The 27873-nt window shown below is 42.2% G+C and overlaps 2 protein-coding genes across 3 annotated transcripts in view; one reads left to right on the top strand and one right to left on the bottom strand.

Moving 5' to 3' along the window:
• The window catches only part of LOC117828262, an 8688-nt gene extending 4789 nt beyond the window's left edge, over positions 1 to 3899 (top strand). For both annotated transcript variants that reach the window (XM_034705308.1, XM_034705300.1), the window contains one exon: positions 3373 to 3899. The gene's annotated coding sequence lies outside the window, so the exon portion shown is untranslated. The remainder of the gene's footprint in view (positions 1 to 3372) is intronic.
• On the bottom strand, positions 163 to 27873 carry zgc:172302 (phospholipid-transporting ATPase ABCA1). Its single transcript, XM_034705288.1, has 49 exons — positions 27770 to 27873; positions 26374 to 26474; positions 26183 to 26276; positions 25373 to 25514; positions 23919 to 24043; positions 22338 to 22456; positions 21654 to 21851; positions 21439 to 21531; positions 21015 to 21252; positions 20155 to 20294; positions 19826 to 19942; positions 19542 to 19739; positions 18937 to 19142; positions 17921 to 18097; positions 17605 to 17827; positions 17297 to 17518; positions 17000 to 17204; positions 16405 to 16518; positions 15591 to 15762; positions 14890 to 15021; positions 14653 to 14792; positions 14393 to 14530; positions 13752 to 13993; positions 13595 to 13652; positions 13281 to 13483; positions 12604 to 12733; positions 11042 to 11187; positions 10810 to 10934; positions 9900 to 10007; positions 9210 to 9402; positions 9007 to 9101; positions 8608 to 8640; positions 8389 to 8494; positions 8223 to 8297; positions 7965 to 8134; positions 7243 to 7420; positions 6767 to 6882; positions 6465 to 6609; positions 6117 to 6240; positions 5274 to 5403; positions 4932 to 5058; positions 4646 to 4708; positions 4197 to 4303; positions 3615 to 3756; positions 3370 to 3504; positions 3188 to 3291; positions 2971 to 3063; positions 2367 to 2616; positions 163 to 1278 (listed from the first exon to the last, which is right to left on the bottom strand). The coding sequence occupies exons 2-49, from the start codon at positions 26437 to 26439 to the stop codon at positions 814 to 816; spliced, it is 7122 nt and encodes a 2373-aa protein (XP_034561179.1). The 5' UTR covers positions 26440 to 26474; positions 27770 to 27873; the 3' UTR covers positions 163 to 813.

Below are 27873 nucleotides of genomic sequence, written 5' to 3'. Positions count from 1 at the left end.
CACTACGTCCATATTTTATACAGTCTGTCACCAACCCTAGCTTTAAAAGAACAAAAACAAAAAAAAAGTCAAGATCTTTCCCCTGATCTTGTTTTAAACCCAACTTTGGAGAGTGACACTGTAACCTAACGATAAATAACACTTAATAAATAAAAAATAATCTTCTTTCAGTAACTTCTTGATTAAGAAAACAATCATACACGTTCATTAATAAACACTTAGAGGTATTTAACAACACACATGCAGTAAGAGCTCTCTCCATACAGAGCTCTGGATTATAACAGCCTCACAAATGCTCTTTGATATATAAAATGTATTTCTGGAACATGAGAGTTTGCAGCATTTTCCTTTTAAAGTGCTTTCTGCTAAATAAACACGAGATTGTCAGAGGTCTAAAGATTGAGCCCTGAGGAACACCAAATCTTCTTTGTCTGTTTGTTTTTTTTAAATCACACTGAGCCTTGCATAATATTCTCGCAGAACAAAATAAACCACGACTCTGGAGGACTGAGATGACAGAAGGGGAACACACAGTGTAACATGACCCGGGATAAAAAGGGGCGTAAAGCTACAGATCTGTTAGCGAGGTGAACAAGGCACCAAAGCCGTATCAAGAAGCATAACTTTAGGTTCTGTCTTCACCTCCAATGACTCAGTTTGATCAGTAATACTCTCTCAGTCCATCTCTTCTTACTCTGGTGATTCGTCCTGTTAGCTCTCACTGCTCACAGCATCTGTGTGATTGTACAGTGTGTGATACAATCCCTCAGACAGTAGTTGGTCGTTTAAACCTGCTTCCTCTTCTCTCCCGCTTCACATGGAGCTGTCCTGCATGTTGCGGTCCACGATAAAGAGTTCAGTGGGGTCTTTAGAGGAGCTCTCTGCTCTGTGTTTGGATCTACTGGATTTACTGGATTCTCCCAGGATGTCCCCGTTACTGCTGTTCGAGTCAATGCTGCCGCTCCGGCTCGTGTGAGGTATTCTGGTCATGGCCGTGCCGCTGCTTTTTTCCCCGTTAGCTTTTCCTTCTTTAGTTTTGGACTTGGTAGCTTTAGCTTTTTTAGATTTGCTCTCTTTCTGTTTGCTCTCAGAGGATTTCGCTTGTTTTTGTGGCTTCTTGCTCGGCTGAGGGGGCGTGATCGGCGGCTGTGGTTGGATGGTGGGGGTGGTGATCCTGGAGGGCTGCACAGTCCGGTCAGTCTGGATTGGGCTGTTATCAACGACCACATCTGTGAGGCAGCCGTCATCCGTTTGCTCCTTGGCAAAGTTGACAAACACCTAAAACATAATATTAAAAATGACATGGCTTAGGGTCACATCGACACATTAATCAATCAATCAATCAATCAATCAATCAATCAATCAATCAATCAATCAATCAGACTTAATTTATAAAACACTTTCACACAAAGTACATAAAAATAATAATAGTAGTAATAAAATAGAAAAAAAATACAAAACAGATCCCCCACCCAACAATCCATATAAAAGGTTTAAAACATGATAATAAATGCTAATAATAATAATAAATGATAACAGTAATATAATAATAATAATAATAATAATAATAATAATAATAATAATAATAATAATAATAATATAATAATAATAATATAATAACAATAATTTAACAATAACAATAATCATATAATAAAAGAAAACAGAATAAATAAGAAGTTGCTGACGAACTGAGGAAACGCCATCATGATATCTTAATGAGGAAACACTGGAGGTAAAATGTTAAAACCCAAGACAGGAAATTAAACTTGCCAAAATAAAATAAATCAATAAGATAATAAAACACAAAAATATTTAACCAGCAAAAGAAACTATGATGCTACCCTTTAAGTAAATACAGCAAAATAAAACAGAATAAAATATTAAAATGCTGAGATTTAATCCATAAAAATCCCTGGAATAAAATAATGAAATAATCCCAATAAATTAATGAATAAATACAAATTATCAAATTTGAACTACATAAGTAAGATAGAATAAAACTCAAACGGTCAGTCTTAAGATTGTTTTTAAAAATGTTTATGCTCTATGCAACTTTCAGATCTTCAGGGAGGCTTTTCTACAGACATGATGATAAAAATCTGCCTCACCATGAGTCTTTGTTCTAACATGCTTTAACTAAACCACCAACACACACCAGACAAACACTGGTGAAATGTTTAAGCACAGAGTAGCTGTTGGATCAAACATGAATCAAGCAATCACTGAGGGCTGATATGTTGTCTCAATAAGGGATAACAGGGATGCAAAGTTCAGATGTAGAATCTTTAAAGTAGGTCTCAGATAACGACTGAAACATAAACCCTTTAGCAGAAATAAGAGAGGTCTGAATACACCATCGCTCTCACCTGGTCCAGCGTGGTCTGTGAAATGGAATAGTCGAGGACGCCGAGCTCGTCGTGGTTGTTGGCGAGCACATCAAAGACTCGAGCCAGGCAGCAGGCGTGTGAGGGGAGCTGGTACTGAAGCACGTTCTGATGGCGCTCCTTCAGCTCAGCGCTGGGAAAAGCTTTCCTCATGTAGGCGTCAACGGGACACGAGTCCGGGTCAGATTTACCGTCCTGCAGACGGAGGATGATGGTGTAGCCGTCACCAAACCTGGACGACGAGGGACGCAAAGAAGCAGAGTTTGTTTACCGTCCCATTAAAGTTACTAACCATAGACCTCTCTGGAGTCCCTGAGCTCCCTTGTCTCGTAGGTTCCTCTGGATCTCTGCTGCTGTGGACGTGCCAGACTCCAGCTGCTACAACTACTACTATCCGTCTCCCCACTATCATCTCTCTCTCTCTCTTCACCTCCCTCTATCCCTCTCTCCAACACGGTCTCAGCAGATGTGTGTCTAACATGAGTCTGGTCCTGCTGGAGGTTTCTGCCTGTTAAAGGAAGTTTGTCCTTGCCACTGTAACTTGCTAAATGCTGCTGAGGTGTGATAGGATAGTAGAGCTGCGTACCTGTTCTTCAGGTGTTGCACAGATCCGAGACACTGGAATCTTCCATTCACCATGATGGCCATTCTGGTGCAGAGAGCTTCACATTCCTCCATACTGACCACACAGACACAAGAGAGGAGCATGAACACGTATGTAGTTTATATACTTAAAGAAGAATCTACACGAACACATCTCTGGATCCTCTGTAATGAGTTCATAAAGAATGATCTCCTCCTACCTGTGAGAAGTGAGGACTACGGCTCGTCCCTCTTTGGTGACACTCAGGATGCAGTTCCACAGAAACCTTTTGGCCTTCGGGTCCATGCCTGTGGTGGGCTCATCCTGAAACACAGATATGATAGCATCAAGATGAAGATCCTGATATGTTTCTACAACAACGTCTCTTCTTTCTTTTCTCACCAGGAAGATAACAGGCGGAGCTCCGATGAGAGAGATGGCGGTGGAGAGTTTCCTCTTGTTGCCTCCGCTGTAGCCTCCAGCCTCCCGCTCTGCGTACTGAGTCAGCCCCAGCTTCTTCACCCCCCACTGCGCCACCTACAGGACATCAGAGAAACAGCATGATAAAACATTTCTGCATCAATGTCATCATCTTGTCTGACAAACTTGGATATCACATCAGCTGTTTTGAGGTGACTTGACTTCACCTTTGTGACAGACTCCTCCTGCACCCCTCTGAGGCGGGCGTACAGCTCCAGATGTTCCCGACCCGTCAGGAGGTCACTGATGGCGTCAAACTGCGGGCAGTAACCCATCAGCTGATGGACTCGTTCCATGTCTGTGAGCACACTGAGGACCACAGGAACACACGGTTCATTAATGCTGCACAAATATCACTGTTTCTAATAGAACGTCTGCCGCAGTGTCACTTCATTCTGCTTATACTTCTTTAGTTATGATGCTTATTGTTGATCTTGAGGAATATTTCAAAGTTTGGGGATCTTGATAAAGTAGGCAGTTCATAACAACTTTGTTTTTCTGTCTCTTGTTTTGCCGTATTTTCCAAAACATGTGACTCAAGTTTAAGTGTTCTTATCTGATGGGTTATAGGTGTTGACTGTGTTGATCCTGTGGCAGGTATTTAGCTGTGCCCTTCTCTCTGTGTGCCTCCAGAGTATGTTATTGAATGTGTGTTTATTGCTTAATTAAACCATTTAGCAGACATCTCTGGTCAAGGCCACACACAACCTGTGAAACTTGAATCATTTGGTGGTGAAGATGGTTTGTACCTGTAGTGGTTGAGGAAAGCCTCTCCGTAGGTGACAGCTGTGTCTCCGGTCAGCATGCGAAAGGTGGAGGTCTTCCCTGCTCCGTTCACCCCCAGCAGACCGAAACACTGAAGGACACACAAACAAGAAGATACAAATACAGCCGTCAGAACTCGGCTGATATATAACAGATGTTAGTGGAGGAGCAGGGTTGTGGACGAGGGTGCAGTGAGCAGTATTAGTTGTTAGCTGCATCTCTAGTAGTATTAGCAGTGGTTGTGGAAGAAGCACTCTGAAGTAGTAGTTTGAGCTGCAGGGGTAATAAAATAATCACTACCATGTAACCTACATCGCCTCTTTTTGGAGTGATTCATCACAGAAACTGTGGCTGACAAACACAGAGCTCATTAGAGTGAAAGTCTTTGTGTTTTCATTGAGCTGTGCTGCTTTTTGGTCGATGCTAATCTCACCTCTCCGCGGGGAATCCCGAGGCAGAGACGGTTCACCGCCGGCTTCCTGCCCGCTTTGTAAACCTGCAACACAGGAAAGCTTTTGACTTAACTCTCAACCAGGAATTCACAAATACTGTAAGCCAGGAAAGTGAGAAACAAGAGGATATGATACGTACATTTAGCTCTTATAAATAAAGCTTGAATGAGTAGCTTTAATGTTTTTCATGACTTATGTTTGTGCAGCTTTTCTACAAGTTTTAGAGAGATAAATATCAAACTAAAGCAGTCAGTTCTACTTTTGTACCTTGCTCAGGTCGATCATTGTGAGGATGTCTGATTGGGCTTTGCCGCTTTTGACCCTCTCTCTCTCCCGAGCCACATCCTGATCTTCTGGACCAAGAGGAGGAATCTCAGGCTCCACCCACCACGGCCTGAGGAGAGCAATAAAACGATGCTTACTGAATCTAGTTTTAGCACCATGGGATAGCATGAATGCGAACTCATGTATTCATCATCTCTGCATTTAGAAATCTCCTTCTCAAGCATCCCTGTAAGGATGCTGCAGCTCAGTTCCAACCCCAAATATTTGCATCCTTCAGCTAAGATTACTATAATTTTACTATTTAGCGAGTTGTTTTAAACGTACTTGAAGTTGATGAAGAACTTGTACTGCAGCAGTATGGTGAAGATGAAGAAGATGATGCCTTCAGCCGCCATCGCAAACAAGTTCTTCCCCACAAAATCCCACTGAAGAGGGTCCAGAGTCTGCTTCGTGCCTGGACGAGAAGAATCACACACAAAGATATTCTCTACATTCATGGATCAGATCTTAATGTCCTTACTTGTGAGTTTGCTGCAGTCAAACGTGGAAGAACGGGTGAAGTGATGCTAGATAAGACTGAAGCTGGAGTTTAATTTGTACACTTAGAGCCTGATTCAAGGAGTGCACAGCTTTTGTTCCCTGCTGACTCTTCTTGTTGTGTGTTGTGTGGTGGGGGCTGCTAGGGTCCAGGTGCTAGAGTAGGTAGCATCAGTGTTGTCACTACCTGGAGCTTGCATGGACGGAGCCTGTGGCCGCTGAATGTGGGAGTACTGTACGTGTTGAGTTATTAAATTGGGATGTTCTGCTGATGGATATGTGGATAAAATTTAGTGCAGTCAGATTGAGAGCACACAGGACAGCTCTGCACAGCACAGAGTGGAGCTGTGGCATCTAAATCAAGTGCTAAACCGGAGCCAACTTGAATGTGCGCTTCAATGTCATTAGCATAATTTGCTTAGTGGATTAGATCTTGAGACGGAGCAGATAACGAGGGCAAATGATGCACAACTTGATGCTATCAGTGACCGCAATCCATTCAGTGACAACGAGGCGCCAGCATCAAAAGGAGACTATATTTCTGGAGATAATTAATCCTCAGGTTTGAAATAAAGAACACATTTTAGATAGCAGATTTCTACTGGTACTCAAAGGAGGATTTGTTGGTACCCAGTCTTTGGAAGGCGTCTGCCATGGCCTGGTTTTTGGCCATGTCGATGAGTCCTCTCCCCAGGCAGAAGTGAGGGAAGATCAGAAACACCTTCTTCAGGATCCTGTTCACCTCGTTCAGGTGCTGAAAAGATAAAATCATCCTTAAATCAAACATTTTGTGTCACATTTCTAAAAGAGTCTTTGTGTATTAAGGCCAAAGGCTCTCCAACATCATTGGATAGATTCCTGAACCCTTCAAAATAAGAGCTCAAAATAATGTCATAAAGCTCTCATAGATGAAGGTGGTGCTTCTACTCTTGTTTTACTCTAATGATTATGTAGTCAGTAAATCTGGATTTGTTCTACCTCGTCCACAAACAGCTCCAGTACGAAGGTGGCGATGCTGCCGTTGATCCCGATGAAGAGGTTGATGGAGGTCAGGACCACGTAGGCTGTGCTGGGGACGCTGAACAAAAAGGATGCTGGGTACATCAGAGGGGTGATGGACCACCTGTAGAGGATGAATAGGTTATTAATCAAATCAGACACATACATTCTTTCATGATCGTAATCTCACAAAAAGGGAACATTGAATAAAATATTGATGGTGCATGAGTTAAGATGTGTAACAGCGTGTGAAGAAGTCAGTGGAGTGTTCCTGGATGTACCCGTAGAGCAGGAGGAGCAGGATGAGGGCGGGCAGGTTGGTCTCTGAGACGTAGGACTGCTGCTGGAAACAGATGAAGATCAGCACCACCATGGTGGCTGGGACGGTGTAGTTCAACTGAAACATGATGAGAGGATATATGAGGATATAAAGTAACAGTTTATTGATCACCACTGATCACCACTCCAGGAATTTAGAGTTAATTAGACCATTATTATCAAGGTATCTAAAAGAGTGTGGCTAATTTGTGATTTACAAACAGCTCCAATAAGATAGAGACAGAAAAAACGTGAGGTTTCATGGTGTACTGTAAACCCACTCATGACAGCTACACCGACTTCTCACAAAGTCTGAGGTTTCTGCTGAATTCGCAATAAATGATGACTTATCTCTTAATATCTCAAAGCTTATTAGATGATATAAGATTACAGTTTGTCTGCTTCCTGAAAGCTATCAATAAAACAAGTGTGAACTGACCATGTCCCAGGTGAAGTTTGCGAGCCAGTAGAGAACAGGTCTGACTCCGCTGACAAACTGCAGGTGTTTGGCTTTGCTGACTCGCTCCTCGATCAGGAAAAGAACGAAGCTGGCCGGCACGAAGGACATGGCAAAGATCACGCAGATGGAGACCAGGACATCCACGGAGGTGGTCATCCTAAAGAGGAGGGAGGGGAATCAAACCAGGTATCACATGTAATGACACACAGCTTTAGAACACTACACTCCCAACATGCAGGCCTGCTCATCGTACCTAAAGCCTCTAAAAGTAGTATGGGAAGTCAAACTTCAGCTATCAGGTACCTCTCCTTTGGAATCATCCACCAGTAGGCTTCAAACTTTCCTTTTTGATAAAGCTTATAGTTAGAGCTGGATCAGGCTTGGACCAGCTCTTAGTTATGCTGCTATAGGCTTAGACTGACGGAGATCCTGTCTTTCCCTCTCTCTGCCTGTCTCTGCCTGTCTCTTACTTTAACTCTCCCTGTCCCATTAAAGTTACTAACCATAGACCTTTCTGGAGTCCCTGAGCTCCCTTGTCTCGTAGGTTCCTCTACTATCTGTCTCACCACTATCATCTCTCTCTTCATCTCCCTCTATCTCTCTCTCCAACACGGTCTCATCTAAATTTACCTCTTGAGATGACTTAAAGAAACTAAGTGTGCCAATATAAGAATCTAAAAGCTGCACAGTAGTGAACTCACATGGCCATCTCTGTGAGTTGCTCCTTGGTGAGGTTGAGTGGATGATTGTAGGCAGTGATGCCGTGTCTCTGCCTCTCAGGACCGGGCGGCAGGTTCGCCCTCAGCAGGCCGTTATTTATCACGTTGACAAATGACACCATGGCGTGCCATCCTTTGTTGTTGTACCACACCTGAGACCAACAAGAGAAATGTTGAAGTTTCTCATGTCAGATTTTTTATTGGAAACAAAGTAAAAAGAGAAGACAGAGAAACATTTACCTTAACGTTATCTTGACTGTTCAGTCCTCCCAGGAAACCCGGCAGTCTTTTCAGCAGGTGATCCAGTGAAGTGTTCTGTGATGAATCAAAGAGCATCACATCAAGAGAAACGCAGAACACACAGGAAACCACAGGAAACCACAGGAAACTGGTGCTTCATTCTTACCTGAGGTACTCTGTATCGAGTTCTGATTGCCATGACCGAGTCTTGGACGTGGTTGACCTGAGATAAAGTCTGTGTGGCGCTGCCTCCGAGAGAGAATCCTCCATATCTGCATCACAGGAATGAAACTCTTAACAGCCTCATTCACAAGAGGAAGGATCAAACAACTGTTGAACACTGGAGATAGTTTAGCTTTAAATACAGCAGACGGAAGAAGCTTACCTGAACTCATTCACCCACTTCTTGGTTTTCAGGCTGTGAGGTAGAAGAAACAGTGAGTTTAAAATATATCTGAATCCACCACAAATATACTCACATCTTTAAACTTTATATTATATCATCAGCTTTCAGAGAAAATCTGGACACCAAATGTAGTCTGAATATTTTTGCAAAGATTCTGCATGTCAGCCTTCTTTAAATATATCTTTGATCATTAGTTTGTTAATCCGGCACTAAAGCTCTGTATCAAAACACCACAGAGAGACTCTAATGGTGGAAAATTAAAGACTGATTTTATCTTTAAGTAAAAAAAAAACAACAATTTATCAAAACTATAAAATCAAAGTAACATAACTCAGTGAAATGAAACAGTTTAAGGTGGTATCCTGTAAAGTGCAGTACCTTTTCTTGAGGATCTGAGAGTAGGTTTTGACCAGATAATCACTTATATTATAACTTGTCAGGTTTTGAAGGACGTCTCCGGTCAGCCTCTTGATCTAGAAGGTAAAAAAAAAGCTTCTTAAAGATAAAAGCTTCATTTGAGAGGAACTGAGCCCCATCATGTCTGTGTGCCTTTAAGTGAGGTCATTGAACGCTGCACTGACCTGTGGAGGCGGTATACCCCCGGCCCCCCGCGGACAGTCAGGAAGCATCCTGCGGACGTCCTCCGTGCTGCACTGACACTCCGGTGATGGTCTGTCTCTGCTCCAGTTTCCTCTGCTGTACATTTGCCAGGTGGAGAACTCAACCTGCGGTCTCATGAAAGGACCCGCCCGCTCGTCTTCACACTGAGAACTCCTGCAGGACAAACAGGGAGTGAGCACGACTGAAGCTCTGAGGCGGAGCGTCTGTCTAAAGATAAAGCATGTTAAAGCTCCTGCAAAGCAAATGAGACCGTTATCAAAAAGATTATTATTTCTAATTTGTTATTTTTAATGCCTGAAACTTTCAGTGTTGGGGTTATGTCAGATGATCAATAACACACAGCCAAAACAGTCTTTGTGTACATTTCCACCCTCCCAAATAATTGAACAAGTTGTTTTTTACTGTTAAAAGACGGCAGGATGACATTTTTCCCTAGAAGACAAAAATTCCACAAGTACAGGACAAAATCAGCAAAGAGATAAGACAAAGTTTTGCCTGCAGGGGGCGCCAAATAGTCACAAACTGAGAGTTCCTCACAGGAGCTTTAAAGAAATATATAAACATTTTACTGATTCATATAAAGCCAGAGACCTACAGTTACTCCTTAATAAGGAGTGTTTTTAATGTTTATGTACAGGGGTTTGTCTTACGTGCTGTTTTCTTCTTCCTCTTTCTCCATGCACTTTGTACCAAACCCCGGCTGGTCCAGCAAAGCCTCCAGAAGATTGTCCATGGCTGTGTTTCCCAGAGCATCATTGCTGTAGATATAAAACAAGGAGGTGAGGAAGACGACAAATTATGACCGGTAGTTCTTTGGGTTTAATGTTAGCATCAGATTTGGTAAAGCTTATAGTTAGAGCTGGATCAGGCTTGGACCAGCTCTTATTTATGCTTAGATTTGACTCTTTCCCTCTCTCTGCCTGTCTCTTACTTTAACTCTTCCTGTCCCATTAAAGTTACTAACCATAGACCTTTCTGGAGTCCCTGAGCTCCCTTGTCTCGTAGGTTCCTCTGGATCTCTGCTGCTGTGGACGTGCCAGACTCCAGCTGCTACAACTACTACTATCCGTCTCCCCACTATCATCTCTCTCTCTCTTCATCTCCCTCTATCCCTCTCTCCAACACGGTCTCAGCAGATGTGTGTCTAACATGAGTCTGGTCCTGCTGGAGGTTTCTGCCTGTTAAAGGAAGTTTGTCCTTGCCACTGTAACTTGCTAAATGCTGCAAAGTGCTCTGCTCATGGTGGATTAAGATGAGATCAGACTGAGTCCTGTCTGGAAGATGGGACTGGATCTGATCCGGTCTTGATGTTGGGTCTTTGTTAATAATAGAACATAGAGTACGGCCTAGACCTGCTCGGTTTGGAAAGAGTCTGAGGATAAGATTTGTTGTGATTTGGCTCTATATGAATAAAGATTGATTGATTCTGTTGGTTTTTCATAGTTTACTCCCTCATCATGCAACAGAGGACGTGTCAAACTAGCAGCAGGACAAGTTATAAAACACCTTCAGTGCATCCTAGAGGAAAGATTCAAATATGAACATTAAGGGGAGGCAGACCTGAAGAAGGTGAACTGTTCTCCGTACATCCAGGGCTGCAGCTGCAGGGCCGGATACTTCCCAAAGGGAGGAACGATGAGGCTGAAGAGCAGAGCAATCAGCACGAACACAGCAGGCAGAACAATCTGAAAGCACAAATAAACCTTCATGTGAAAACATCTCAAGACTCAAATACAGAAACCGCTTTCAAAAACTATTCACAATCAAAGCACCCTCAGAAACTCATTATCACCTGAGCAAAGAGGCCCCGGCGGCTCCGGCGAGCATACAGCCAACGTTTGATGAAGAGCGCCTTCAGCTGCTGCCAGGTCAGCCACCAGCCGGTCAGGGGGATCCCACCTCGGCCGTCTCCACTCAGCAGGTCGGTCTCCTGAGGTTCTGCGAGACAAAGAACAAACACTGGGTGAGAACTACTCTTTCTTATTGGGCTAATAAATACATAAGGTGCTTTTCAACTGCAGGAACCAGGGTCTAACTTTAGTTCTGGGGTGGATAATCTCTCCCTGAAAAGCCTCTGCTTATGGGGTAGCACTTTTCAAAGGTCCAGGAACTTTTGGGGGGCGGGGCCTGCAATGCTGAACGTGTCTGATTGGTAGATTAACCGCAGTGTTTTTATTCCGCCCACCGTCCACAATAACATCACACACATCTGTGATTCACTTGATTTCTCTTTCTTTCATTAGTTTTTATTTGTTCTATCTTGTTTGTATGTGTGTGTACTTTTCAAAAGAAGAAGCTGTGATTCTCTTGATTTAGCAGCTTGTAACAGTAGTCTTCTCTCAGCACACCGTGAATGCGTCTCTCTCGGTGTTCCGGTTTTAAAAGTGACCCTGTAAACTGGAGACCTTCAGCTGAACGTGTCAGTGTTTGTGGAGTTTACACAGCTGTTGAAACACAGAGGGAGTTCCTGGGAATGCAAACTAGTTTAGTTTTTATTAAGATTTCAAAATATCCTCATCAGATATTTAATGATCGTCTAAAGACGTTTATGAGGGATGCATCCGGCTGAGAGTCTCCAGTTAACAGGGTCGCTGTTTAAACCAAAACACCGGCCGATCTCTGCCACGGCTTTTTGAGTTCAAAAGGATTTTAAAGTCGTGTTGAAACGTCTTTTCTACTCGTGCTTATCTCCTCTCACGTGTTGATTCAGTGAATCCATCTGTGATGAAATATAGCACCATCTAAAACAGACCAGCTGAGTCTCTTCATGCTAACAGGCTAACTGTTGTGTTGCTCATAATGATACCTGCCTGTCCGTCTGCTTCTATGGTGTCATCTGTGATGAGTGGCATTCCTCTTTGTTTTACTGCCCTCTACTGGTCTGGTGGTGTAGTGCATTTAGTTTTTTTTCTCCATATGTCACTGGCCTGATTTGCACAATCTACCAGGGACTTCAGCCCGCGGTCGAAACGCAGACAACAATTGGGGCACAGGAACCTTTTAGTTTCTGGTCGAAAAGCACCTTTAGAGTCAGTTTTAGTGTTCTCCATCTTTGATACACGGAGGCACAAGTCAGCTTAGATCAACAGAAAGCAGTACGAACACAAAATGACAACACACTAACAGATGGTTCTGATGTGAGGTAGGGAGTGAGGTTAAACTCTTTCTTCTCCATAAACAGGTGATTACAGGGAGGCGTGATCTGAAGGTACCTTGCTTACGAAGCCTTTTCCTTCCTGGCAGCATGATGGAAACAAACAGACACAGTTTGTAGACCAAATGGCAGACAGACTGTACACGCAAACAATGAGGAGTATGAAGATAAAAGGTGTTCGTGAGTGTGAGGATACGTACCGGTCTCTGGTTCTTCAGCATTCTGCCTCTCTGCACTCGGTCCGGCTGCTGCCTGCGGCCTGAGAGGAGACTCAGCCTGCAGGTCTGGATCAGCGTCCACACCGGTTTCCTCCGCCATCCGCAGAAAGATCTGGAAATGAACCCAAGAAGAGCCATAATGAGAGATGAATGAACAGAACAAAGCACTCACTGGTTTTCTGTTCATCAAATACTCTGGAAAGTCCCTGACACCTGCAGGCTCGGACAGCAGGGGGCAGTAAAAAGCCTCGAGTAGCTCTACGCAGAGGCCACAGGAGCAGAAGATGTGTGACTTTTACACACTAGGTGAACTCATCAGGCTCCATGAGGTCCCAGTCTGAACTAATCTGAAGCTAACATTAAACCCATTAAGACCAGGGCTGCTCCACAAATATCTAACCCTGCGGATTTGACCCAGTTGAGCTTCTGTAGATCACACTGCTGGGATGTCTGAGTCCCACTTCCAAGAAATGGTCAGCCCTGACCCTTAGACTCTAACCCTTACAGACACTTCTAATTTAACACACAGACCAGGTTACAGACTTTTATTGACGGCATCAGCTGAAAGTCTCAGCATTGTTTACATCTGTTTCTCAATCTGGCAGAAGGATGAAGTGTTTAATTCATTCATTCATCAAACAAACATTTAAATATCTTACCTCCTCCAGTGTGCTGTCCGACAGGCCGTAGCTGCTGATGCCGAGCTCGTTCAGCCTCTGGTCCAGCTCCGACAGGAAGACCCCCAGGCTGCTGTCCTTGGCAGAGCCCTGCGGCAGGTTTATCACGGCCTCACGCGCCGACTCCTCCACCAGCCTCGCACCGGGGATGTGGTGCTGCACCAGGGAGAGTAACGCCGCCAGGTCTGCAATGGAGTCATTAATGAGGAGAGAGTTCATGCTTAGAAGAAGAAGAACTTCACACCGGCTGAATTTTACAAATGCACCATGAAGCCGTACAGCAGATTAAAACTCACATAAGCTGCTCTCCTCACTTCCTAACCCGGTGTCCTCGCTCATGGATGATTCGCTGTCCTGAAACACAAAAATCACTTTTAATGCATCCTTTTTTCTCATGCACGCCTTTTAAAGAAACAACATCAAATCAAAACCCTCGTTGGATGAATATCAGACCTTGAGAGGAGGCAGTTTGTTGGTGCTGACGCTGGTACTGGTGCAGATACTGGTGCTGCTGAGGGTGCTGGTGTCCAGTCCCTCCCTCTTCACCACGGTGAGGTAGTATCCGGATCCAAGGCGGGATTTCAAGAAGAGTGGTGAGCCACAGCAGCACAGCTTCCCCTGGGAGATGATGGCGATCCGGTCTCCGAGGAGCTCAGCCTCGTCCATGTAGTGAGTCGACAGTATGATGGTCCGATCTGAAGGAGGAAGACCACACAGATTCATCGAGTTGTTATCTGTATATTTCAGAGGATTTCCTTATTACCAGGCTCTCTTACTGATCTTCTGGCTGTGTCAAATGCTTGATTCTGATTGGTCTAAAACTTTCACTAACATGAGCAGCACCAGAGACAAACTATGATAATAGCAGCAGGGTTCAAAGTTGTGACATTTGCCTTGTTTATTTTTAAAGGTGTGTGAACCGCAGAGCTCAGAGAAGAAGGAGAGCTGAATGAGGACAGTTTCATGTTCAATCCGCCGCAACAGGCAGAGAAGAAGCAGTTTGGAAGCTCAGGCTGACATGTCTTTTAATTTAAAGTTCATCTCAGCTTCTGGTTCTCATTTGAAAAGGCCTGTAGCCTTGAAAGTGAGGTCACCTTTGCGGTACTTGAGCAGCAGATCCCAGATTCCTCTGCGAGAGTAAGGATCCACACCGGCTGTTGGTTCATCCAAAACAACCACCTTAGAGCCTCCGACGAACGCGATCGCCACAGACAGCTTCCTCCGCATGCCACCTGACAGACACAGAGAGAGTGTGAGTGTTTGTGTGTTTTGGTGGTTGCAACAACAAAATAAACAACAGCTCTCCACATATTGATGACTGTGAGGATGAGGGCAGAATCTTTAAGAGGCTTACCAGAGAGGTTTTTAGTCTGTTCGTGGCGTTTTTGCAGCAGACCGACATCATCCAGCAGAGTGTCCAGCTCAGCTCTCACCTCTGCTTCTGACAAACCCTTCATGCAGCCATAGAACCACACGTGCTCCTCCACAGTTAGGCTGAATCAGAGAGACACACACATTCATGATAAAAGTGTGATGTTATTTTGATGTCAGTGTTTGTCATCAGACGACAGCAGCTTGTAAAAAGCCTTACATGTCAAAGAGGACATTGTGTTGAGGACAGACTCCAAGCGTCCTCCTGATGATGTCCATATCGTGCCGGATGTCCATGCCCTTTATGTACACAGTGCCCGAGGTTGGTGGGAACAGGCCGGTCAGGACGGATCTGACAAACATCAGATGAGACATCATGAGAAAACGACTCCTCCTCTGACACATCAACCACCTCATCCTACAATTATATTTTTATCCAAGCCCAAAACACGTGAGTGTGATACAGTAATGCACACATTTAAGGTGTAAGAGGCATGATGTCAATGAACCTGCAGAGACTGGAGAGTGAATCTTGTCAGGTGGTGACTGATTTAAAGGTGACAGTGTGACTTTTTAACCTTCTCTTTTCAGTTTAACTTCCCTCAAACTCTAAAATGCTGCTTTCGGTTTTGCTCCAACTTCAAATGTTTTACTAAGTTTAGCAAAATTATATATTTGGACTCTGTTCTTTTAAATTCTACACTGTAGGCACAGATTTAGCCTAATGGAAAAGTTGCTGCACATATAGCGTTCATATAGGTTCCCATATAGGTTCCCTTCCAGCCTGTAGCCACTTTCCCTCATGTGATTCCTTCACTCTCTCTCCTGGTTTCCTCCTCTATCCTCTGTCCTATCCTCTCTAAATTAAGGTGTAAAAGCCCACAAATAAAAAAATAGAATCTCGATAAGTCTGCTCCGTACATGGTTGTAGTTTTTCCGGCCCCGTTGTGTCCGAGGAAGGAGGTGATCTGGCCCTCGTAGAACTTCAGATTGAGGTGGTTGACGGCCAGTTTGGCTCCCTTCTTGTAGATCTTCACCAGGTTTCGGATGCTCACCCCCAGATTCAGGTTATTTGGTTCTGGTTCGATGTGATCTGATGACAGTGAGACATTTAATAAAGTGAGAATTATTCCACTGACGCTATTAAAATGTTGGGTAGTCAAATACAAAGTGTTGATTCTATATTTAATTTAAGTTTACCACGTTTAACTAAAGCTATCTGCTTATGGTCACAGTGCGTGAGAACACAACTTCACAAACTAAACAACACAGGAAATCTGTAACCGAGCAGAGAGACAGACTCCTGAAACTCTGAACAACAAATGAGCTACACACACACACCGGCCCTCATTTATCAAACATGTGTGTAGGACTGAAAACTGGGTGTCTGATTATTTCCACGTGAAGATCAGCATTTATCAATCTGAACGTGGGCAGAGGATACGCTCAAACCCAACGCCAGTTCTCAGGTTGCTATTTTAGAGAGCTTAATATTTATTTTTTAAATATATTTATTATTATTTTAATAATAAATAAGTTTTACCTTTGATTAAAATATTGAAGGAGTTTTCATTTTCATTTCTTATTTTGTATATGTTATGTTTTACAGAGCTTTGTATTTATTATTATTATTATTATTATTATTATTATTAATAATCTGTTTTTTTTTTAGAATAATAAAAGAAGTATAACTTTGAAGAGCTGCCGATGTCAAGCCACATCTGAATCTTTGTACCTTCGTCCTGTTCTGTCGGTGCGGGGGGGATCGGCATGCCTGCCTCCAGAGGAATTCCTCCCCAATAATTCAGCTGGAAGATAAAGTACCAGGGCCGGGGAACCCCGAATTCACCTAAAGCAAAAACACACATAGACATGCACACGTGAAGTCTGGATATAATATCATGAAGGAGTCTAAATCAAGCAAAGATGATGATGAAATATGATTAGATTGTGTTGTTATTCTAATAGATATACTATACTACCAATATAAACCTGTATATATAGATACATAAACAAATACACCCTTTAAAACTTCACAAAAGGAACAAATCTCAGGGAATGATCAGCAACAGGCGAGAAAAACATCAAATGTTTGTGAAAAATCAATTTCAGAATTTTTGCAACAAAAAGAGAAGGACTTAAAACAAAGATGAAGCTTTAAGTTGCAGGATTTGTTTTGCAAATTTAGAAGGCATATCTTTGATTATTTACCCATTAATAATTGCCTTCTCATCTGACAATTTTTTTTAATTGAAAACTTTTAGCACAAAAACAAATTCCTCCCTTTATTCTAAATCTTTACATCTGAGATTCAGTCCGATTCGACGTACCAGGAAACACTGCTTCGATATACCAGGCTGCGAGGGCATAGATGAAGGCGTCCACGTAGAGCATGCTGATAGAGGTAGTGAAGCTGTACGAGTCTCCTTCCACAGGGCTGGACTGAAGGTTGTTCCACTGAATGCCCACACCTTGCTCCTCATACTGAGAGAAATACTCACAGCCGAAACCGAAGGCCACAGGGGACAAGAAACTCTGAGGACAGGAAACAACAATAAGTCTCATATGTGGTTAAAGATGAGGGTAGCACATTCTCTGTTTCAATGCCTACGTATCATTTAACTCACAGCAAAGACTCTGTGCGTGGTTCTGAGGTGATCTCTCCACGCCACACAGAGCACATAAGGCAGGTAGAGGCCGAAGTATATGAGCCCTCCACAAGCAGCAGCGAGGTTGGCTTTGGAGAAGAAGGTGCTGATGAGGAAACACTGCATGATGGTGGCCGTCGCAAACGCCATCAAGAAGAAGAAGACGACAGAGGGGTCGCTGTAAGGAAGGATATCACCCCACTGGAAAGAAAACACAGGAAGGAATCAATGTTGATTCATGACTACAGATCAATATACCTCTAACATGTTTTATTCAGAGGTCTCACCTTGAGCAGAGCGATGAGGAGACCTGCAGACACCATGAAAGGAACGATGCTGCTGATGAACCAGCTGAGCCAAAGTGTTCCCGTTCCCAGACCCATAATCCTCATGGTTTCCTTCAGCCGGGCCTCCTTCTCGTAGACTATCCCTTTGATGATCATGGCCACCGAGTAGATCCAGGCCAGGGTCATGAAGAGAGGCAGAGAGCGGTTCAGGACTCTGAGAAAACTGATCGAAAAGGTCATGAAAATTAAAATTCAACACTTATTCTGACACAGATCAGCTGAAAAGCTGTTATCTATACAACTCTATGTAACTCACACATCATCCACATAGCAGGGGTAAGGCATCTGCTGGACGTAGATGCCGGTTGTTTGTTTGACTCCTGTCAGAATGCGGTTCACAGCTCTCTCCACCAGGTCCTGGACGTACACGAAGCCGCCCCAGATGTAGCGCATGTCGCTGAACGGGTCTGCTGCGGGGCCAGGATCCCAAAACCTGATGAAAACACAAAACAAACAAATGTGTTGTTTTTGTTTATTTAATGATGGAGAGAGAATCTTCACCAAGAACAAATTAAATGAAAATCCTCATAGCTAGTTGATAAATCAAGGTATCTTTTATTTTAAGGAACCCAATGAATGTCACAAAACCAAGAAATATATATTTTTCAACACAACAGTACTAAATTACAATAAAGACGTAATTTTAGGCTCTCAAAATCTCTCTTTCAATCTGGTTATTCCAGTTCAACCAGTGGTTTCTATTTTTTCGAGGACAGTTACTTGTTCTAGTGAAGAGGAATGGAGTGGTATTTCACAAAACCCCCCAAAATCCTCTGGAGAGAGGAAATTGATTAATGTTGAAGAAAAAAAACACTTCTATACTAATGTCAGTGAACCTTTCTTTAAGTTATGTATTATTATTTTAATTTAATTAATTTATTTTTTCTATTTTTATTGTTTTTCTATTTATTTGTTTATTATATAATATTATTATTTATATTTTTTGTATTATAACTATTAGTATTTATGTATGTATAAATTCACTCGTCTATTTATATTTGTATATGAATGTTATTCATATTTTTACTGATTTGTTTTTGTCAGATTTGGTTCTTTGTCTTCACTGTTGAGTGTCCTCTTGTTATCATGTTGTGATGTTGTAAAAAATATGAAAAATAATCAAACTTTGGTCATAAAAAAAGCTTGTTGGTAAAAGAAATGAAGTGTTCTTTGTTCTGTTAAAGTCACATAAAACTAAAGCGGTTTCTTTGTCGGCTCCATTAAAAGTTGTACGTCAAAGAACAGCAGGACCTTTCAATGCTTCCTCAGTACCTGTCCTTGATCTTGTTGGTCCGAGCCACATCATCGATGTCCATTCGGATTTTGTATGTGACGTGCGGCGGGAGGTCGGGGGAGGAGGAGTTGGGCAGCATGAACACCACGCCCGCCCAAAACTGTCTGTCCTCCAGCAGCTCCAGAGCCCTGCTGATCATCTCGCCCTCCGTCTGCAAGCCTTCCAGCTTGTTCAGAGAGAAACACTGAAGGAAAATATTAAAAACAAATACATATGAATGATAAGAAACTGTGAAAAGAAACTGGAGCTTTATTTCACATATACATTTAATGATTTCTGTAAAATAAAAGAGGCTTTAGAGAAAGGATTCACCGGACAGAAGGCCTGGTCTGGTTGTTGAAATACTTTGGTTTAAATGCAATTAGTTTATTCTTAAAAAAAGCAACAAAAAAATTAAAAAGTAATATTTTTTTCTTATTAATTTTTCTTATTGATAAATAAATTACAATTTAAATTCTCAATTTAAACCAAAAGTAAATAATTCTGTCCTAATATCTCCAATGTTCTCCTGATAGATGGACACTCTAAAATATTTAAAAATGAAAAGTGTGTTAAAAATCTAAAAATGATCATGAAGGAGAACCTCAGTGACTTGTGCCAGAGTGGTGATAGTGTGCCCAACGTTGTTGTAGACATCCAGCCATGTAGGAGCTGCTCCGGGTTTCCTTGGGACATCCGGTGAGGGTGTGGACAGGAAACGTGCAATCCGTGAGGCCGTCCAGGACGAGTTCTCCAGACGCAGGTTGACCAGCACTGCCACCTCTGGCCTCTTCAACAAGTCCTGCCGAAACCACAACAAAGACCATTTGAAACAGAAGCTCTGTAGCTCCTCCTGTAGAGAGAGAGAGAGAAGCTGGAGAGACGTACCTGCAGCAGCTGAATCTCCACACTGGTCTCCATGTAATTCTTGATTCGAGGTCCCACCTCCATCCAGGCATCGTTCAGCTCCTGGAGGATCAGCAGGTCCTCAAACGTCTTGTTCACCTGAGTGGAAACAATAACAGCACACAGGTTACATGGATGCATTCTCCTCTTAATGTTCATTCATAACTGTGTTGATCTTTGCAGCTGAGAAATATCACAGTTTGGCTCCTGATGCTCGCAATATAGACAGGCACCTTAACTCCTTTTCTAAATCTGCACCCAAAAATGTGAACATCCTTTGACAGACTCTCTGGATATCTGAGTTTCTGTACCTCTTTCATGACTTGTCGGACCGTTGGAGTATCTGGTGTGTACAGCAGCTTTCCGATGAACAGAGGTTTTATTCCTCTCCACACGATGCGAGACAAAGGGTTGGACTCCAGACCTTGGATCAAACTCTTACAGAAGGGAGCTGCGTGGAAGACAAGTATGATAAAATGTGAGACATAAAACCCAGAGAGACAGATATATTCAATATTATTCATTTTTTGGATCCCTGTTTGTGACGTCCAAGGTAGCAACTGCTTTACTTTGGGGCCACCCATGCAAATGCATAACTATAATCAACACAGATTACATAATTAAAAGAACAAGGCAAAGTATAAAAATAATAATGGTAACAAAAGCACACAATAGGCAAAATCCAAAACCAAGAAGATCACAATAACCCAGTTATAAATCATGTCTTATTATATTTTTATTTAAATGTTTATTTATTTGTATTTTTAATTTTAAGTCATTTATTTATTTGTTTAATTTTTTACTATTTTAAAATGTGTATTTCATTTTTATTTTAAGTCATTTATTTATTTGTTTAATTTTTTTAAATTTGTATTTGTATTTTTCATTTTTAGTAATCTATTTATTTTATTTACTTTTTACTATTTATCTATTTGTTATTTTATGTTTTATTTTGATATATTTGTATTTTTTATTTTATTCATTATTTATTTATTCTTACTTCATGTAAAGCAAATTTGAGTACTTAAAAGCACTATTTAAGTCCCATCAGTTATTAGTAATCCCTCATGTGCCCACAATAAATCCATCCAATCATATTCTAATCATCTCTCTCCATGCTGTGAGAGAAAAAGAAAATTATAAAAATACTACAATGTCCAAAGCTTCTTACTGGTGTTGTTGTCCCGGTCCAGGTCGGTGTCTTCAGTACCATTTTTCCCCAAGAAGGACTTGATGTCGTTGTCTTCGTACCAGTTGAGTGATGGGATCCGCTCACCGCCGACCTCGGGGTGTCCGCACATGATCCTAGAAAAGGCACGGAAACTCTCCCTGGGCGCCGTAGAGCGATTCTCCGGGGAGAGAAGTCGAAGAGCCTCGCTCATATCCTCGAAGCTGGAGAGCGAGGAGAACTGGAGGAAGAAGAGAGGAGAGAGGAAGGTGAATACGAAGGGTGGAAGCAGATTGGAGTAAAGGACATTTTTGATTCCTGCAAGAGTTACAAAAATGATTAAGATTGAATCATTATTAATTGTTCAAATGAATGCATTTAATCACAGTCTAATTAGAAAGATATGATTCTTCAGACTCGTTCTTACACTGTCGATCAGGGCAGCCAGCTCCTGGGAGACTGAGGTAGCAGCCTGACTGATGACTCTCAGATCTGCAGCGTTAGCCATCAGACGGTCTCTCTGAAAGGAGGGATACGCAGACAGGTTTATCCCTTACACTTCTTTAGTCGCTCATTAGGTAAAAGGAACTCCATCACAGGCTGACAGGAGTCAAAGTCGGTCTCCTGTCTGCAGAATCATACCGAGAACAGCTTGCTGAAGTCGAGCTGAGTGAGGAAACGCCGTTCCACCTCCTGCAGGATATCAGCCGGCACGTCACACAGCCGAGTCTGAAGTCTGTTCATCGCTGCTTCTCCTCCGTCCACCGTCAGGAACTGTCTCAGCATGCTGGCATTGCACACCAGGTCCTTCAGCTGCAGCTGAGCTCCAGCCGTGGCAACCTGGACGGGACAGAACGTGCTCTTACATACATGTCCATACTATCCGTGTTAGGAGAAACATTTCTGCGGCTGTACGAGTCGCCCCTCTCCTATCTCACACCGCATGTTTGAGGAGAACCTGGAGATGACGAGCAGACGACCTGATTCTAAGTCGGGGTTTTTTATGTAACAGAGCAGCTCCCTCGCTGCAATCTATTGAAAGTTGGCCCTCGTTCCAAGCAGGCCCAACCAGCCCCCTTACTTCCTCTTATGGTTGCTGCCAAAGGCTGACTGTTACAATTTTTAATACATTCTGCCCTGAGGTATTAAAGGCTTCTTAAACTTCCTTGACTCAAGCTAGTGTGCCTGAAGACAGGTAGCTTCCCAACCCTTCGACAGTATCACTTCATTCTTCTAGAGCACATGGCTCCTACCTGGAGTTCACTGCATCACCTCCCTGAGCTCACGCTAACTTACAAATGTTTGTTGTCACAGCGGATCCCTTACCTGAAAATTAAGACGGGCCTTCAGCAGCTGGTCCACGGTTTCAGGAGGCAGGGTGCTGTTGGTCTGAAGGAAGGAGGAGAACGTCTCGTTGGGTCTCAGGTAATCCTCTACCGGGAGATCTGAAGGCAGAGAAATAAACATTAAGATCTGCTTCAAAAAACGATGACAGACAAACTCTGGAGTTTAAGATATTTGATATCTACATCAGCTGAGGTAGAAATCAGGTAAAAAGGTGTGGAGTTAAATTAATTTATGAGCCTTCTGAAAACCTGGAAAACACTTTAACTTAAATTGAAGATAATCCCTTATTCGTCCCACAAGGGGGACATTTTCAGGGCTATAGAAGCAAAGTGGAGAGTGCAAACATTACAATAGTGAGCATACAAAAGAGTAAATATTTAATTAGAAGTTGTTAAAATGAAAAATATGTTAAGAAATTAGCATAAAATTTAATAAAAGTAAAGTGACAATATATCTACAGAACAAAAGTAGATGACAGAAGCTGCAGCACACTGAACAGGGGAGATCTCACTCGTGTTCTTCGGTCAGAGTTTGTCGTTGGTTGTTAAGTTATAAAATTTGAGACTAAAATTTGTGAAAGAGCAGTTTGTGGTGAAAACCCTTCTTTATGTTTTACAGTGTTAGTGGGACTGTGCTTCAGGATTCTGTTCAGCCCTTTAAACAGGACTTTACTGCATGAGAACCTCATTGATGGCCCGTCTTCATCCATCTGATTGTTTGTCTGGAGTCGTCCTGTAACTGAATCCGCCACAGCGAAGAGAGCCTGACTGTGCTGCTTTCACAACAGCAGTAAACGGCCACATTCAGCCGGTCATTCGACACCCGTTTACATTCATTCATACAGATCAGCTAACGAGCGCTAATGTAAGCACTTAGTGCTGCTCAGAGCAGACCTAGAACAGTGCAGATTAAAAAAGGAACGGATGAGATCAGTGGGTTTACAGGGGGCTAAATCCTGCTTTTCACGACTGTAAGTAAAAAAGAAAGGTTGTGTGTTCTCTGGTTTTAACATCACCGTTCCTTCTTGTGACTTGATGAGGCTTCTCTGTGATACATAATTCATTTAGATTCTTGGGATGCAACCTTTAGGACACCTCAACAATCATTCACTCTCATTTTTTGCACGTTCTGGCTGCCAAAGTTATGAATTCATCACTGGGCCTAGCGGTGTAAGCACTTGCCCCATGTGCAGAGCCATAGTCGCTGCAGAAGTCACAGGTTCAACTCCTGACCTTGAGCATTTGCTGCATGCCTTCACCTCGCTTTCTGCTCCCCTCATTTCCTGTCTCTCCAGCGGTCTTATCCAATAAAAGGCAAAAATGCCCAAAAACCCAACTTTAAAAAGTGAATAAATTCATCCCTTGCTCTGGAAGTTAAGCAGCAGTAATGAATGTATAGCTCGTGGTAGTCTCCTCTAAGGTTTGAAATGTGAAACACTTTTTTCTCCGCTGCATTAAGCGCCTGGAGAAAGTAAACACAGTGTTTTAGCGTCACTGTGTCAGAATGTCAAGGGAATCCCTTTAACTCTGTGCTAGATGAGTTTCAAACAAGCTGTAGTACTTGGCCAGGCTCCAGGTCGCTCTCCCAGCACTCGGACGCTCTCGATCAGGTCCTGGAAGCCGGAAAAACTCTGGTTCCCACTGTAGGAGAGAACGGTCTGAGCGTCCACGAAGAGGCGAGAGAGTCTGGAGGAGAGAGACAACGAGAGGGATGAACACATGAACAGTAGTCAGGTCACATTCAAAGATGGTTTTACAGACTTTCTGTTTTCCACCAGTTTCTCATCTGCAAACATTTTAAACTGAGGTCAAGAAGGAGCAGAAACAACGCACTATTTCTACCAGGAAACTTTTGCAACAAAAGCAACTTTGATGCCGATTAGTTAGCAAGACTTGAGGTTCAATCCCCAGCTCCTTCTGTCTGCATGTTAATGTGTCTTTAGCCACTATACCCCAAAATATTATAATATAAATCTAACTGTATCTCCTTTATGGAAGCCATAGAGGACACTAATCAATACATTTTATTTCCTCATTATCTTGAGATCTTGACTTCTGTTTCTCGTGATAATGGGATCATTTATCTCGTTTCATTCAGCTCATTTTTTGTGTTTTTAATATTCAACCTGTGAGATAAATGTCTTCTAACAAAATGTCTTTTTATTCTTTACCACGACAAAATAATTTAAACAATGTGAAAAAAACTTAATAATTGTGGTTACCATATGTATAAATGTATTCCTTTAATGTTTAGTACAAAAGCCCAAAAAGAACATGATTAAATACATTTTATTTTCTCAGTTTATTCTTCTTATTTTTCATGTTATCTCCAGAAAAAAAAGCTTGTTATCTTGAAATTACAAGAAAATAAAATGTATTTAATCATGTCCTTTTACGGCTTCCATACTCATCAATTTAACAATTATATTACTTTAATGTTTTTCTATTATTTTATTTAGTTTAACTATTTGTTTGTTTTTTAACTGTCATTTATCAACTCAGTTTTATTGATTTAGCCTTTATTTTATCTTCAACTTTTATCCCTATCCTTTTTTATCTATTTATTTTGACTATATATATATTTAATATTAATCTGATGCTTTAACACATATATTTTATTCTTGTTGGTGTGCATTAGTCTCTACTTCAAAATCCTTTTTTTTTTTATATCTAGTATGTTTTTTCAATATTTTACTTCTGCTTCTTTCTTGTTTTCAATCTCTGTGAAGCTCTTTGTATTGCATTAGGTTTTAATGAAATAGGCTTTAGAAATAAAGCTTGACTGATCGATTGATTCACATACTGGAAACACTAGAATTAATGGATGCACAAAATAAGTCAAGTAAAAGTCTACTGCAATGAAGGGAAATAGGAATGAGCCTCTCCTAATTAGCAGCGTTGCGTTCTGGTTGAATCATTCTACCATAAATATCGACTGACTGTAGTTTGTTTGTTTATCTTTTAGACTTCTTTATCCCACAGACACTGATCCTCTGCTGCGCTCAGTCTACCTACATGGAGTTGTCAAAGTTGCCAACTTGGCCGGCCGTCTCTCCCGGAGTCGGGCTGTGGAAGCAGGGGTTGTTGATGTTGCAGATTATGCCCTGAATCCAGGGCAGGGTGCCCGCCGATGGCAAGGCTTTGTTTGGAAAGTGGCCTAAAAGTGACGGAGAGGAAAAACAAACCCAAACAGTTCATTAGCGAAGATTGGCCCGAGCTAGAGAACAATTAATCGACTGTTGTAGTGACCTGGATGGTTTAATTCAACAGGAAGTGGACTAAACAGTTATCCTAGCGTCACCTGGGCTGTTGTTATTTAAAGAAAACTGCATTCTTAATTAAATTATAACGATATCAGCTTCAACTGGAGTTTCATTCACCTGCAAGAGTGCTCCAAAAACATGAAGGAAGAAGCATTTAGCACAAGACACAAGCTGTGTCTGCAGGATGCACTTTATGGTGCCCCACTTTTTCATCAAAATAATCACATATCACTGAATATTAAATCGTATGCAGAGTTTTGTTTGAGGATTTCTTTCTGTCTCACTAAGAAAAAGTCTTCAACATATAAGGCTCTGACAGGCTGGTGTGTGTGGTCATGATGCCCTTTAATAAGTTGTTATTATTGTTATTATTACATTTAATGTGGTTGTATGAAATGAAGTATCTCCTGAGGTCAGAACTCAGCAGGTTAGGAAAACAAAAGTGCATGTGTGGAGTCACTCTCAGTGAGTTAATCCTCTTTAACCGGTTGGCACAACACCGTTTTTTTCAGACCTTGTAGGTGTGTGTCTGCAAAGTCGCACGTTACACAACAACACTCACATTGACTCTGTTTGTAAGGAGGGTGCGAGTGACGGACAGAGATGAGGATGACAAAGAGGAAGAGCGGCCAGAGGAGTTCGATGATCAGCTGGATCTGCGTGAGACGAGAGAGAGAGAGGGAGGGTGTTAGAGCCACAGATTTAAACTCTATACTCTATACTGGGTCTCATAGTGTGTGAGAGTGTGAGCACCTTGTTCCTCCTGCGGTATGTGATGTTCTTCCAGAGCAGGAGGAAGAGCTGCCTGAAAACCCCCATCGCTCAGCGTGCAGCTACCTGGCCATGATGCAAAGCTGAAACACAGCATGGGGTTAGACAGAGAGACAGGTGCAGCCGAGGATCCTGGTTAACTTTCTTGTTCTGACGCCATCGATCGATTCAATCAAAGTGCTTTTAAACAAATTATAAAAGATGCTTTCAGCACTGATTAGAGTCGAAGTCACATGAACAGCCCGTTTAAAATCTGTTCTTCCAGCTCCCTGATCTGTTTGGACAAAAAACCTGCAAAACAAATTCTCCTAAATCTCACAGAAGACACATTTAAGTTCAAATACAGAGACGTCCTGTTGCACTCAGCTTAATGACACACTGACAGACTCAAGTCCAGTTGGTTGAATAACTGAAGACAATCAAAAGTGAGTACTGGGGTGACAACGTGTCTGACCTTTACCTTGCAGAGGTCAGTTAACGTTAATCCTCATCAGAAATCAACCTCCCATTTCAGCTTTTTAACATCTACACCCTCCCTTTAGTCACAGGAACACGGACGGAAGTTAAAGCATCTGCGTTCAACAAATCCAAAAGTCTGTTTTTACACTCATTGTGGGTGAATGTTGTCTAATGTTGCCCACTGTAATCTGCTCAGGACGGACAATCCCTCGCTTCATCCTGAAATCCTCCTGATCCTTTACAGCTTACCTGTTTCTTTCTAAGACTTTAAGGTTCAGTTTGCCCTGTGAATGACTCCAGAGTGTGTGTTGCACCCCTGTGGTCTCTTCCTGGTATATTGGCTGTGGTAAACAATCTGAAGATCTAGCTCAGGATGTGTGTGTAAGGTCAGGTAAAAAAAAAAAAAAGGGCCTGGGCTCATTTCCCTTTGGAAATGTGCACACAGTCAGACATGTTTTAGATTGTTATACTCTGTGCAGATGCAAATATGAAGAGTATGGTGCACAGGTATGGTAGGTGCTACATTAGAACATCTTTCCCTACAGGTTAGAGTTTCCTAAAAGGAGAAATGCAGTAAAAGACATTATTATTGATGAGGTTTCATCACAGAGCAAGTTTATACAGCCAAACAGGAGGACTTAAATAATGTGAATTGAAGCTTAAGGTAAAAATTGCATTCAAATTGATTAAATAAGATTAATTAATTACAAGTTTAGTCCACCTTTTGCCTCCTTTGTCACTGTTAGCTAACCAACACACAGAGACAAATTAAGCTAACAGTCATGTTAACAGGAAAAGTCCCACTAGCTTCCTCCCTCGCATGTTAGTGATGCTGTTTCTGGTTGTAAATGACCTCTACAGAATAAAACCTTCATCACAGCAGCTCTCTGAGACTGTTGGACCTGTTGTCAATGATTACCTTTCTGTGGTTCAGCTGATAAAACCTCCTTCCGTGTCCCGGACAGACCAACGGCCGGTAGCATGTCATTGACTCTCCATTTCCCGTTTGTAACTAGCAGGTGT

Source organism: Notolabrus celidotus, chromosome 2 (genome assembly GCF_009762535.1).
Source record: "Notolabrus celidotus isolate fNotCel1 chromosome 2, fNotCel1.pri, whole genome shotgun sequence".
NCBI lineage: Eukaryota > Metazoa > Chordata > Actinopteri > Labriformes > Labridae > Notolabrus > Notolabrus celidotus.
The sequence above is the reverse complement of the archived record's forward strand: the minus strand, read 5'-3'. Positions and strand labels throughout refer to the sequence as shown.

Coding starts and splice junctions, on each gene's coding strand:
- zgc:172302 (XM_034705288.1), bottom strand. CDS start 26,439: ATGGGGGTTTTCAGGCAGCTCTTCCTCCTGCTCTGGAAGAACATCACA. Junction 19,943..20,154: donor TCCGACAAGTCATGAAAGAG/GTACAGAAACTC, acceptor GTTTCCACTCAG/GTGAACAAGACGTTTGAGGA. Junction 18,098..18,936: donor ACCAACAAGATCAAGGACAG/GTACTGAGGAAG, acceptor TGTTTTCATCAG/GTTTTGGGATCCTGGCCCCG.